This window comes from Marmota marmota, unplaced genomic scaffold, assembly GCF_001458135.2.
Source record: "Marmota marmota marmota unplaced genomic scaffold, marMar, whole genome shotgun sequence".
Classification (NCBI taxonomy): domain Eukaryota; kingdom Metazoa; phylum Chordata; class Mammalia; order Rodentia; family Sciuridae; genus Marmota; species Marmota marmota.
The window spans coordinates 19,785,567-19,798,484 of NW_026000241.1; the positions used below are offsets into that span (position 1 = coordinate 19,785,567).

A 12,918-nucleotide genomic window follows, 5' to 3' on the forward strand; every position below is an offset into this window, starting at 1 on the left:
ACAGCCCTAGCCCCCCCCCCCCCAATCCTTGTGTTTTGTCCTCAGTTTTGAGAATTACTGGCTGGCATATTATAGAACACCATTTTCTTCCAGTTGCTGTATCTTTGCTTCATCCTTCTATGGTATGGAGTTAGGATCTCCAGGGAGATGTTCTGTGGAAGCAGAGATAGCCAGTTCTTTCCTGTTCTAAGCTGGAATGCCTCTGGGGTACCCTGTTAAGAATTCTGAGCAAAAATAGATGTATTTTATCAAGTTTGATTGAAAAGGGAATTTTGTGGGTTTTTAAATTAATTCTTCTTGATATTACAGCTTCCTAGAGAAGCTGAAAATGCAGGCTCACAGTTGTGTTCATACCAAAAGTCTAAATGAAGAAATTGTTAACCCAAAACCTACCTACTGTTTTTGGAACAATTCAGTCAATCCTTGAACTTGGGCACATAAATTTTTATTAGAAATGCAATTGGGGATTTTGGAGATGTAACTAGTGAACTTTGTGTGGTTAAACAGAAACTTGTCGGTGTAGAACATTTAGTTAAGAGATAGGAAACTCGCCTGTTTGAGAAGTAATCGAGCGGCAGTTTTGTGTTCCCCTGATCCTCAGTTTCTTGGAGTAATAAAACCAATTGTGTCAACGTAAAAAGAGGCTTTGAGTATACAAAAGCACTTGGTAGATATTTGATTTTCAGAGAGTTTGGAATCATTGTCAACTTTTAAAAGAGTAAAAAGTTACATTTCAGAAACGAGTGGAGCATGCTCCTGGTTGGTTTGAACTGAACGGAGCATCACTGATGTGGTTCGTCTGGGCATGACCAAGGGAAGATTTCAGGGCTTGAGCAGGCAAAGCATAAGGGACAAGGTGAACCTGGGGAGCAAGAGTCCAGTTGGGTCAGTTCCCATTTACATGAGGTGCTCACTTGTCCCCACTGTGTTTCCTGTTTTAGGCTGAGATTCCTGGAAACAATGAGATTGAGATTAGCAGGTAGATTTAATGGGGAGTCCTTTTTTGGGAGTAACACCTGTAAGGGCATAAAGGAAATAGGACTGGGCAGTAAGAAGAGAGGGCCAGTGACGTAGTTGCAACAGAGGCCTCAGCTACTCTTATGGGGAGCTCTGGAGTCATGACAGCCCTTTAGAGTTGTCTCAAATTTAAGCAAGGGAGCAAGTACATGTGTCCCCTCACCATCCAGCTACTGGATATGAACTGCCCCCAGGAAGGACAATTGCTCAGGAGGCAGCTGGTGTCCTGAGGGTTGTCAGCTGCCAGCATCCAGACAGCTAGTAAAGTGTGCTTCAGTAGTGAAAGGGGTGGGGTGGACAGCGCACCCAGCCTCTGTGCAGTCTCAGGGTCTGCCCAGCAAGGCAGGCAGCTGACTCAGCAGCTGTTTGGATCCTGTTTTCTTTGATCTTATCTTTCCCCCCACTTTGATCCTCTCCCTGCTCCCACACATTCCCTGGTACTGTCAGAAGCCTGGTCCCTTTCTCCCAGAACAGAGCGCCATCCTACCATCCCATGATGTTCCTCAGCTTAGAAGGTCCTTCCTCCCCTCCTTCCACGAAAACCATGCTCCTCCGACAAAGTCAAAAGCTAACCTGCTATTGGATCATTCTGTCCTCCCCCCAAAACTTTGACTTATATTTGTCTTGTTTACATGAATCTTGTGTTTTCCACTTATTGGTTTATAAATTTCATGAGCTTACAACTTACTCCTTTATGAAAGCTTTTATTCTCCCCATCACTGAGCATTCTGGTTTAGCACAAAATAGGCATTCAACAGGTGGACACTGATAGCATCAAGTAGTTCCAAGTTGTTACCTTTAGTTTCTTGGGGGGAAAAAAAATCCCCTTAAAGGCACATCCCAGTGACTTGGGAGGCTGAAGCAGGAGGATTGCAAATTCAAGGACAGTCTTAGCAAAGGCCTGTCTCAAAAATAAAAAGGGGCTGAGAATATAGCACAGTAGTAGAGTTACCTGGGATTAGACCCCTAGGGCTGGAGGTAGAATCTTAAGACCCTTTGGCTCTCCCTCTATTTTTCTCGTGGGAAGGAAATGGAATTTACTTATTTACTAGAATTTGAGCACCAAGTATGGAACAAATATGGTCTGGGCTATTTTAATATTTTTATTAGTTGCTAATGGACCTTTGTTTATATGTGGTGCTGAGTATCAAACCTGGTGCCTCACACATGATAGGCAAGCGCTCTACCGCAGAGTAACAATTTTGGTTTTTTATTGAGATTAAAAAAAAAAACATAAAATTAACATTTTAATATATACAATTCAGTGGCATTTAGTACATTCACAATGTTGAGTAATCATCACCTCTGTCCAGTTTCAGAATGTTTTACATGACTTCACAAGAAAACCCATTTCTATTGCTCTTGATCTGTGCATGACACATCAAGGAACGGAGGGGCCCGATGTCTGAAGATTTAGTGAAACCCACCTTTGTGCAGAAATGTGGAGGCTTACTTTTGATAGCTCTGTTACTGGATGGGAAGTTACTTTTTGGTGTTCTGAGGGTTATATCTGGATGTCACTTTGAAGTTCCAAATTCCTATCCTCAGGGAACATCCTCCAACTTTCAAACAAGGATAGTTCAGAGCCATGCAGACCACACCTCATCATTGCTTAATATTGTATGTGGCGGGGAAGGAACAGTAAACCCCTTCTGTCAGTCTTTCTCATCTGGTGCCTTAAGTTGCGCCACTGTGATTAAATGAACAAACTTACAAGCTCTGTCAGGAAGGGAGGGGCAGGCTCCGGGGGAGCAGATCCCAAACCCTCTTTCCGTGGCCTGGGTAGCACAGATGCTTTGTGCTAAATATCTTATTTCTCTCTGAATCTAAAATATATCCCATTTTAAAGATGAGGAAGCCAAGGCTAAGGGAGGAGAGTCACATGCTCAGGCTCACAAAGGAATGCAGAGTTAGGATTTGGCAGATCCTAGCATCCCACACTGAGGTTGTTCCAAGGAAACCCTGCCAGGAAGTTGGCCCACCCCTAACTTCTTACCTGTTCTTGTCTCCAAGTGCACTACAACGTGACAGGACTCCTCTCCCTACCCAAACTGAGATGGTAACAGTGAACCCTTTAATCGCCCCTCTCAGTGAGTCCATGACATCTGCAACATGTGACAAAGCAGGGGGGCAGATCAGCAGCTGATTTTTGTCCACATCAGGTCAAACATGGTCCAGAAAATAGGCTCAGGGGAGTAATATATATATATGTTTATTTCCAATGAAGGCAAAAAAAAAAAAAAAAAAGCAACCTTCAATCTTAAAACCACTTTTCTGAAAATAAAATTTTCTGGCCTGGCAGGCTGTGGCATACCTGTAATTCCAGCAACTTGGGAGACTGAGGCAAGAGGATGGCAAGTTCAAAGTCAGCCTCAGCAAATTTGTGAGGCCCTAAGCAACTTAGTGTGACCCCATCTCAAAATTTAAAAAGGGGCTGGGGATGTGGCTCAGGGGTGGAGCATCTCCTACCCCCATACCCCATAGTTCATCCCCAGTACCAAGGGGTGGGCAGGAATCCAGAGTGAAAATCGGTTTCCTGGAGATGCATTATTTTTAAATGTAACGTTACACATTACATAAGCATTTTAAGTCAGATAATAGCTTAAAAGATTGGATGTTTCTGGAGGGATTGGTGGTCTCCTAGACGTTGAGTCTTTAATTCTGATTAAGGCTATGAATAAGGACACTATTGCAATTTATTTTATTGGTATAAGTTATAAGAAATGACTGGGGATGTAGCTTAGTTGGTAGAGTGCTTGCCTTGCATGCACAAGGCCCTGGGTTCAATCCCCGGCACCACTATTAAAAAAAAAAAAACAAAACTTCTGAGCCACCCAAAATTTAAAGATCAGTGCAATACTGGGGTTAAAAACTTCTTTCAGGGCTGGGGATGTGGCTCAAGCGGTAGTGCGCTCGCCTGGCATGCGTGCGGCCTGGGTTCAATATCAACACCACATACAAACAAAGATGTTGTGTCTCCCGAAAACTAAAAATTAAAAAAAATAAAAACTTCTTTCATACACCACATCAGCAATAGCTTTTGATTTTTCTTACCTCAACTATTTGCACTTAAGGTAGATTACTGAAATATGACAGTACTTCCTTAAACTTTGAAGAACATGTTTGTAAACAAGTAAAAGATCTAGATGAATGTTATTTTTTCAGAGCCGGGGATAGAACTCAGGGCCTCACACATGCTAGGCAACCACTCTACCACTGAGTTATGCCTCCAAATCCCTAATTTAAACATCTTGAATATTCATGGTATAATTAAAACATGTCCAAGGCAAATTGAATTTGAACAAATATGTTGGCCTTTAAATGCCTTGTGTTTCAAGTTTAGAAATCAGACCATGCTAATGCCTTCAAATCTTTACATTTGTTAATTGGCAGAGAAAGTGCGGCCTTTGATGAACAAATTATCCTTTACAGTCAAAGTATCAAGATCCACTAATTGTTTCTGTGATCCACCTGACTTCATGGAACATACCATGCTACAGATCTGTTACTAGAAAAACACTACGATAGCATATCAAAACCTTCTTTGTTGTTCCATAAAAGCTAGAAATTAATCAGAGGGCACATTTTCCACAGGAGGGAATAGCTGTTTACCCCATCAGTCTGCAGCTCCTTCTGGAGAACCCCATCAGTCGAGGTTAGAGGGAATGAATGTTCTCTTTCAATATCATCCATAACCTCAGTGAAATGTTGGTCAGAATTTGCAGGTTTACTTCTGCTTGAGGCAGGTCTCATGTGAAGAAGAACACTTGGTCCAGGTGAACCCCCGTGGGGCTCAACTTGCTTACTGGGAAGAGGGAAAAGTTGCAAGGTGAGACCTACACTTTCCACTGTGGCTGTAGGCCTTCCTCCTGCTACCTGCTCTCAGGCGACTCTTACTAAAATACAATTTTAAGTAAGCTCTGAAGGTGGGAAGCTTATTGGCTCTGTGTTTTGCATTTTTTTTTTTTTTTTTTTTTTTTTTTACAGAGCATCACGGAGATCATGATCCATGGTAGACTGTGTGTAAGAGGAGCTGGGGGTGTCGGCAGAGTAAATTTGGAGAAGCCCACAATATTGGCAGAGCATAAAAGGGCCCCTGCAGGTTTTGAAGAGTTGGACAATGTATTTGCGAAATTTCTCCCCCAGAAAAAAGTAGATGACTGGATTAAGGCAACAGTGAACGAAAGCCAGGGTTTCTGTGGCCTGGATGGCGTAGTCCAGATACCTTTCAAAGGTGCAATTCTGAAGGACTTCTAGCTCCACCAGGGTATCCAGGAAAAGCACTATGTTGTAAGGAGTCCAGAACCCAAGAAAGAGCACCACCACAGCAAAGATCATCTTCACCGCCTTGTTCTTCTTTTCATTTTTGCAGTGCTGCAAGGTTCTGATGATCATGGAGTAGCAGAAGAGCATGATCCCCAAGGGGATCACCAACCCAAAGATGTTGATCTCCAGGGAGCTGAGAACCTTCCACGTGGTGGAGTTGACAGAGTACTTGGTTTTGCAGTAAGTGTGGTTGCGCTCGGTGTAACAAGTGCTGAACAAAAGGCCAGGGAGGGAGGCGAATACAGCCACTGACCACGTAGCCACACTGGTGATGACCCCATAGGTCAGGGTTCTCGCTCTCAAGGAAAACACTGCATGCACGATTGCCAGATATCTGTCGATGCTCATGAGCATGATGAAGAATATGCCACTGTAAAAGCCCACCAAGTACATCCAGGAAATAATCTTGCATAGACCCAGACCAAAAACCCACTGATCTGCAGCATAGTAGCCCCAGAATGGGAGGGAAAGCACAAAGAGCAGATCCGAGATGGCAAGGTTGAGCAGGTACACGTCAGTCATGGACTTGAGCCGCTTGTATTTGAACAGGACTAGAACCACCACGGAATTTCCAAGCAGACCAAACAGAAAGACCAAGGAGTAAAGAGGGGGCAGGAAGAGCTCCCCGAAGGCCTTGACTCCTTCTTTGTTACAAGGCTTGGGGATGCTTTCAAAGAGGTAGTAGTTGTTGTAGATGCTGTCATCCAGGGTAGTGTCTGCTATATCCGTGGGGTTCATTTTCCAAACCTGTGAGGTTCTCAAGGCAGGTCTGGATGCAACAGAAACAGCTAATGATGGGAAGAGAAAACAAAGATTTCTATAAGAAAAAAAAATAAGTCAAAATGGTGCTAAATGTGGAACACAGCTCCTCAGCCTGGGAAGGGTATAAAATGATCTGGGGCAAAGCACTTTGTAGCTAATTCCCCAGAGTGCCCTGCAGGCCAATGAAATAACCCAGGCCTTGACCGTCATAGTTTAGGTTCAAAGGCCAGCTCTGCCACTCACTCATTTTCTTATCCCTCTACTGGAACTCAAGTTTCTTTTTCTAACCCCCACCCCACCCCCGGCTTGGTTCCAGAGATTGAACCTAGGCATTTTTAACGACTGAACCACCTCCCCAGCCGTTTTTATGTTTTGAGACAGAGTCTCACGAAGTTGCTGAGGCTGGCTTTGAACTCATAATCCTCCTGAGCTGCCAGGATTACAAGTGTGCACCATCTCACGTGGCCAATTCTCTCATTTCTAAGTGAGGATAACTTAAAATACACTTCCTTGAAAAGGGGGTCTTATTTTTTATTGAATTTTTTTGATATTTATTTTTTAGTTTTCAGTGGACACAACATCTTTATTTTATTTTTATGTGGTGCTGAGGATTGAACCCAGCACCCCGCGCATGCCAAGCGAGCGCGCTATCCCTTGAGCCACATCCCCAGCCCAAGGAAGTGTATTTTAAAGATTGTATTTAAGCTGGGGACGTAGCTCAGTGGTACTGTGATTGCCTAGCATGCCTGAGGCCTGGATTCAATTCCCAGCACTGCAACAACAACAAAAGATCCTCAAAGATAAAAAAAGTCCACTAACTCCACTTTCCGGGATGACAAGATCAACTGGGATTCCCCACAGAACTGGACCCAGACCCTTTGACAGAAAAATAAAATCTAAATATGGAGAGCTAAATAGTGTAGTATACCACTACCCCAGCTCCTTGGGGGTCTGAGGCAGGAGAATCATTTGAACCTAAGCATCCAAGATTAGCCTAGGCAACACAGCCAGATCCTGTCTCTAAAACCCAAGCACCCATGAGCTGGAACATGGCTTGGTAATAGAGCGTCTGCCTGGCTTGTGTGAGGCCCTGGGTTTAATCCCCAGCACTGCAAAACAGAACACAACCAAACCAACCTACACAGAAGGGCTGGGCAAATCACTCAGTGGTAGAGCACTTACCTCACGTGCATAAGGCACTGGGTTTGATCACTAGCATCACAAAACCACCAAAACCTTATACGAAAGGCCAATATTTCAGTAAGTGCTTATTTCACTAGAAGGAAACCAAGTTGGTCACTTGCCTTTATATAAAAACACTTTGTACTGTATAGACTTCAAAGAATGTTCACCAGTATGGTACAATATATTCCCATATTCCTGTCCCTACTCTACCTCCACCAAAAATCTTATACTCTAAGCTAAGCAAGCTTAATTGATCCATACAGAAGATCTATGAAAGATTCAGAGAGGTCAAACAACTTCTAGAGACCACAGAGCTGAGCGTAGAACTTGCTCTTTAGGCTCCAAGCCCAGTGAGCTGCCAGTAACCCAGGTCTCAGGAAGAGATGGGGGGAGGAAAATAACTCTTATTAATTTATTACATTTGCTAGTTTCTGCGGTATACATAGTCCCACTATAGCCAATTCCAAACTACCAATGGGCTCACAAAATTTCCGAACAGGTAACGACAGACTCTTGGGAGCTGGTCCAAGCCAGCTCCAGCAACCCACTGGCAAGACCATTGGCTCTAAAGCACATCTCACCTGGGTACAGACCTGACCTTTGGGCAGCAGGTAGCTACTGTTCGTAAGCCAATTTGACACTAATATAGCAAATGTATTTTGAAGGGCCTTTTGGGAGGCTTCAAGATTCTGATAATCTGAGGGAACTTTTTGTTCTTTTCATCAAGCTACACATAGAAAAAAAAAAAAAATCAGTCTTCTGCACCAAATCTCATTAGAGTGGGAAGGGGCCTGACAGATCTAGAAAAGATACATGATAGCCAGACAGAAACTTTCCACCCCCCCAGTCACCTGTGTCTCCCATCTAAGTTGTCCAAAGAGGTTAAACCCTCCTTCCAGTTACACACATGCCCACCTGTGTATCAATTCACAGACGAAGGGCTTTCCTCACACCCCAACATTCCTTATTGAACCCTTTTGCATTGTTAATTCACTTCCAATGCCTCCCACCACACACCCAAATGCACAAACTGTTTCTCAAAGAGATTTTGGTTTCTTCCTACAGGGGAATGCTAGAGACCTGTGGCATCAAAGATGTGTGTTAAATGAATAATTCTACTCTTTCCCACCCTTTTACCAGTGAAAACTAAAGATCAAAACAAGACTGAGGAGTTAGGAAACTATCAAAAGTATAAAAAAAAAAAAAAAAAAGAGCTGGTAAATGTTTGGAATTCTGTAGGCCCATGTGTGTGGTGTTTCTTAATCTTGGAGTCTTGATAGAAAGTTTGTATATTTAATGAAAAATATCTGTTTGTTTAGGATGTGTGGACTTAGGCAAGATGTGCTCAAGGGGAAGAGCCCTACATGTATGGCTACCCGTCAGAAGAGGGTTCCGAAGCGTGGGGACAGGTAGAGAGCATGTAAGTTCCAAGACCGCTGTCTACCCTGAGACACAAATTACCTATATGCCCGGGTGTCTGGGTTGGCCAAGTAGCTGGCCAGGATGCGTTGCTGCCTTCAGGCCACACGTGTCTAGAGAAAAGTGCTTGGCTGGAGGCCCCAGGAATGTCCCCATCCCCACTTACCTTGCTTTTGTGAAAGTGACTCCGAGGACGGTCTGTGAGGCAATGCCAAGCCTGATCAAGCAGCACAGCTCTATGAAGGACGAGTGCCTTTGAAGGATGTGTGGCTTCCTGTGAGCACCGGCTCTATCCCTCACCCATCGATGCTGAGTTCAACTGGGTTTTTTTTTTTTTTTTTTTTTTGCTAGAAGCAGAAAGCAGAGAAAAGTGACTCATTTCCCAAAACTGAAGGTTAGGAAAATTTGCTTTCTTCTGTAAGAGGAGAAAATGGAGAGGAAAGCCAAGTAAGCTTTTTAATTTTAAAAATTTGTCGGAGGGGCTGGGGAGGTCGTTCAGTGATAGAGCTTGCCTCATATGCATGAGGCCCCAGGTTTGATTTCCAGCATTGGGGGAAAAAAGTTGGAACATGGGGACATAGTTTAGTGCTGGAGCTTCCCTAGCATGCATGAGGCCCAAGATTTAATCCTCACACACCAATTTATTTATTGGCTTTTTGGGGAGGTGAGGTGGGGTTTAACCAGGGTTTGAACCCAGGGGCACTTAATCATTGAGCCTTATCCCCAAGCCATTTTGATCTTTTATTTTAAGACTAAGTTGCTGAACTTGCTATCCTCTTGCCTCAGACTCCAGAGTATCTGGGATTACAGGTGTGCCCTCCCCACTATTTGTTGACTTTTTTAATGTAAAAGGATTTTTTTTTCCTTCTAACTGGCTTATATGCTGTAGAATGTTCCTTCTGTTTTGGGTCATTAGGCTAATAATTTTTTCCTCTTCATGAATACACAAGGGCAGGTACTCAAGATGTAGGATATTCTCTAAACAAGTGGGATCTGAACCAGACTGAGAAGGCCAGGAAAACTCTAGGAAAAAGATATTCCAGAATAGAGAAAAATTTGTCCAAATGAGGGTGTCTATTTGTCCAAATCTTCCCTGACTTGGACAATTTTAGCCAACCACATTCTTAGATTCAATTATTTGTCTTCAAAGTTGTGTCAGTTGAACTCTCAAGTCCCTTCTGCTTGGAAACTGTGCCGTTTCACTGACTGATTAAATGAAAATAGCTGAGCCTGATATGTTGCCCTGCCATTACTGGACTCCCAAGAAATATCTGGGTGAGTCCCATCAATTTCTGTGTGTTTAGATTCAAAGTAGGTTTCTAGCCAGGCAAGGTAGTGCATACCTGTAATCCTAACAACTTGGGAGTCAAGGAAGGAGGATCACAAGTTCTGAGGCCAGTGTCAACCAATTAGTGAGGCCCTATCCAACTTAGTGAGACTCTGTCTCAAAAAAGTATTGAGGATGAAGCTCAGTGATAAAGCGCCCCTGGGTTCAATTCCAAGTACAAAAAGGCAAGTTTACAGACCCAGCTATCCCACTCCTTGGTTTATACCTAAAGGACTTAAAAACAGCACACTACAGAGACAGCCATATCAATGTTTATAGCAGCACAATTGCTAAATTGTGGAACCAACCCAGATACCTTTCAGTAGATGAATGGATAGGTAAACTTTGGTATATATACACAATGGAACATTACTCAGCATTTACAAGAGAATAAAATCATGGCATTTGCAGGTAAATGGATGGAGAATATAATGGTACGTGAAGCAAGCCAATCCCAAAAAACCAAAGGCCAAAATAAAATGTTTTCTTTGATATGAGGATCCCGGGGAGGAATGGAGGGCAAGGGGGTAGGAATGAGTTAGACATCATTAACCTAAGTACATGTATAAAGGTACCACTTTGTGTACAATCAGTGACTTGAAAAATTGTGCTCTATATGTGTAATATGAAATGAACTGCATTCTGCCCTCATGCATCACACATTAGAATAAATAATTTAATAAAAAAGACAAGTTTAGAAATTGTAGAGGTTACTTCTGTGTAGAAAATTGGTCTTCAAAAGTAATACCTTTTTTTTGAGGGAAGGTGTTTAAGTTTTTAAGTAACATCTATTTCATACATGAGGAAGCAAACTCAAGAGAGGAAAGGTGGTATGCCATGACATCACACCAGTCAGAGACACAGCTGGGCCAACACCCGCACTCCTGACATCACGTTCTATTGGGCTTCATTTCAGAAACCTGAGCAGAACAAGACTCAGTGTAAACCCTGCCCCAAACTATGATCCACAGCACCTGTTGCCCAACATGAGACCACAGCGACCCCTGGTGACCAGGCTTATTGCAACACCAAGACATCTGGTAAATTCCCTAGCCAACATGTACTAGACCAACATCTCTGAAATTGAAGCCAGAAACTCCCAAAGCTTTCAGGAAGAATCTCATAAGACTCTGCTGTAGAGTACCGTGTTAAAATGAGAGAAATGCGCCAGGCAGAGCTACACAGGATGGTACCCAGGGACAATGAGACAGTAAACAGAGTTTACAGTCAGCTCATGTATGGCAGGCGAGGTTAGTTGGGTTACAAGGGCCTTCCATCCATTGGCTAATCTAATAATTTTGTGGGCTCAAAATTAACCACATGGTCCCAGGGACTTCAAGTTAGCACACAGTGGCCTCTGGTTATGAGAACCTAATAAGTGGAGGGGTTGGGTGTGTGGACTAAGCTGCTCTAAAAGGGAAACATTACAGCCAGACATGGTGGTAAATACCTAATCCCAGCAACTCTGGAGGCTGAGATAGGAGGCATGAAGTTCAAGGCCAGCCTCAGCAATTGGACTGGGGATGTAACTTAGTGGTAAACAATCCTTGAGGTTCAAGCACCAGTTTAAAAAGAGTAGGGGGAAGCAGAGAGGGGTAGGCTACAAACCAGGACTACAAAACTGATTCATCTGAGTAAAGAGAACTTTGGTAAGGAAATAAAATATTGCAAATAATTTTTGGAAAGATAACACATTTTCATGTAAACCTGTATGTCCAAGAAGATTAAGAAAAACAGAAAACCTGTAACTGATTAATACTACTTACCAGAGTTGTGCTGAGCATCTAAAGTTCTCAGAGAATAATTTAGACCTTAAGTGTTTATATTAGAAAAGAAGAAAGGCTAAAAGTTAGGGAGAAGGGTGTTTGACTGGAAAAGGAGGCAAGAGAAAAGTAACAGGGGACAAACCATGGGGGTCATAAGAAAGAATATAAGAGCAGAAATTAAACAAGTTCAAAGGAAAAGAGACCCATTAAAATATTTGAAAACACAAATAAAACTGACAGACCTGTAAGGAAGTTAAAGGGGGGAAAAAAACAACAATTTTAGAATGCAAAGGGAGATATGCAATTTTAAAAAAATATTATGAACTTTATCACAATAAAAGGTAGATAAATCTTACCAAAACTGGCTCAAAAAATATATATAAAATCTGATGATTTTTAACATCATCCAGTAGTTTAAATGCTTGACACAAGAGCAGATTCATACACACTCAAAAAAAGGTTCCACGAATTCTAAGTATCCAAGGTATCTACGGTTTTAATCTCAGGCATCTTCCCTCCCCTTCTGAAATAAAAAAAATAAACTCATTTGTTCAGTTAGTACTATAATTTTGATAACAAAACTAGACAAAGTAGGAAAAACATAAAATTGTTCAATTTCACTCATGAATATATAGGGCAAATATCCTATATGAAATGTTAACCCATAATGAACAAGTTAGTGCATTTCAGAAAAGCAAAGTTGGTTTAATACTAGAACATCTAATTTATGCCTATCACCACATTAACAGAGAAAAGCCATATGTCATAGAAAGAGCCCTGAATAAGAAAAAAAAAAATTTATCATTTGTGACAATATAGATGAACCTGAAAGACACAGATAAGTGAAATAAACCAGGCACAAAAAGACATACTATGAGGAGTCTAAAAAACGCAACTCAAAGAAGCAGAGAGTAGAAAAGTGATTACCAGGGCTTGGAAGAGGGAGGAAGGACTGAGGAACGTTGGTCAAAGGCTACAAATTTCAGTTGGGGGGAAATAAGTGCAAGATGTCTACAGTGCAATATGTTGACAAATATATACTTGAAAATTGCTAAGAGATTTAAGTGTTCTCAACACACTTCAAAAAACTATGAAGTAGTTAATGCATACGTAAAT

At 42.2% G+C, this 12,918-nt stretch overlaps 2 protein-coding genes across 3 annotated transcripts in view; one reads left to right on the forward strand and one right to left on the reverse strand.

Moving 5' to 3' along the window:
* The window catches only part of Glb1 (galactosidase beta 1), a 135,631-nt gene that overhangs the window by 117,767 nt on the left and 4,946 nt on the right, over positions 1–12,918 (forward strand). The window contains exons 18-19 of the transcript XR_007344348.1: positions 5,390–5,523; positions 8,610–8,710. The gene's annotated coding sequence lies outside the window, so the exon portion shown is untranslated. The remainder of the gene's footprint in view (positions 1–5,389; positions 5,524–8,609; positions 8,711–12,918) is intronic.
* Positions 4,961–8,967, reverse strand: Ccr4 (C-C motif chemokine receptor 4). Of its 2 annotated transcripts, none has more exons than XM_015489540.2 (2): positions 8,876–8,967; positions 4,961–6,131 (listed from the first exon to the last, which is right to left on the reverse strand). In XM_015489540.2, exon 2 carries the CDS (start codon positions 6,079–6,081, stop codon positions 4,999–5,001), a length of 1,083 nt encoding a protein of 360 aa, XP_015345026.1. In that variant the 5' UTR covers positions 6,082–6,131; positions 8,876–8,967; the 3' UTR covers positions 4,961–4,998. The 2 variants fall into 2 exon arrangements, with proteins under 2 accessions (XP_015345026.1, XP_048651151.1); XM_048795194.1 differs by having other exon boundaries at positions 4,961–6,160; positions 8,876–8,943.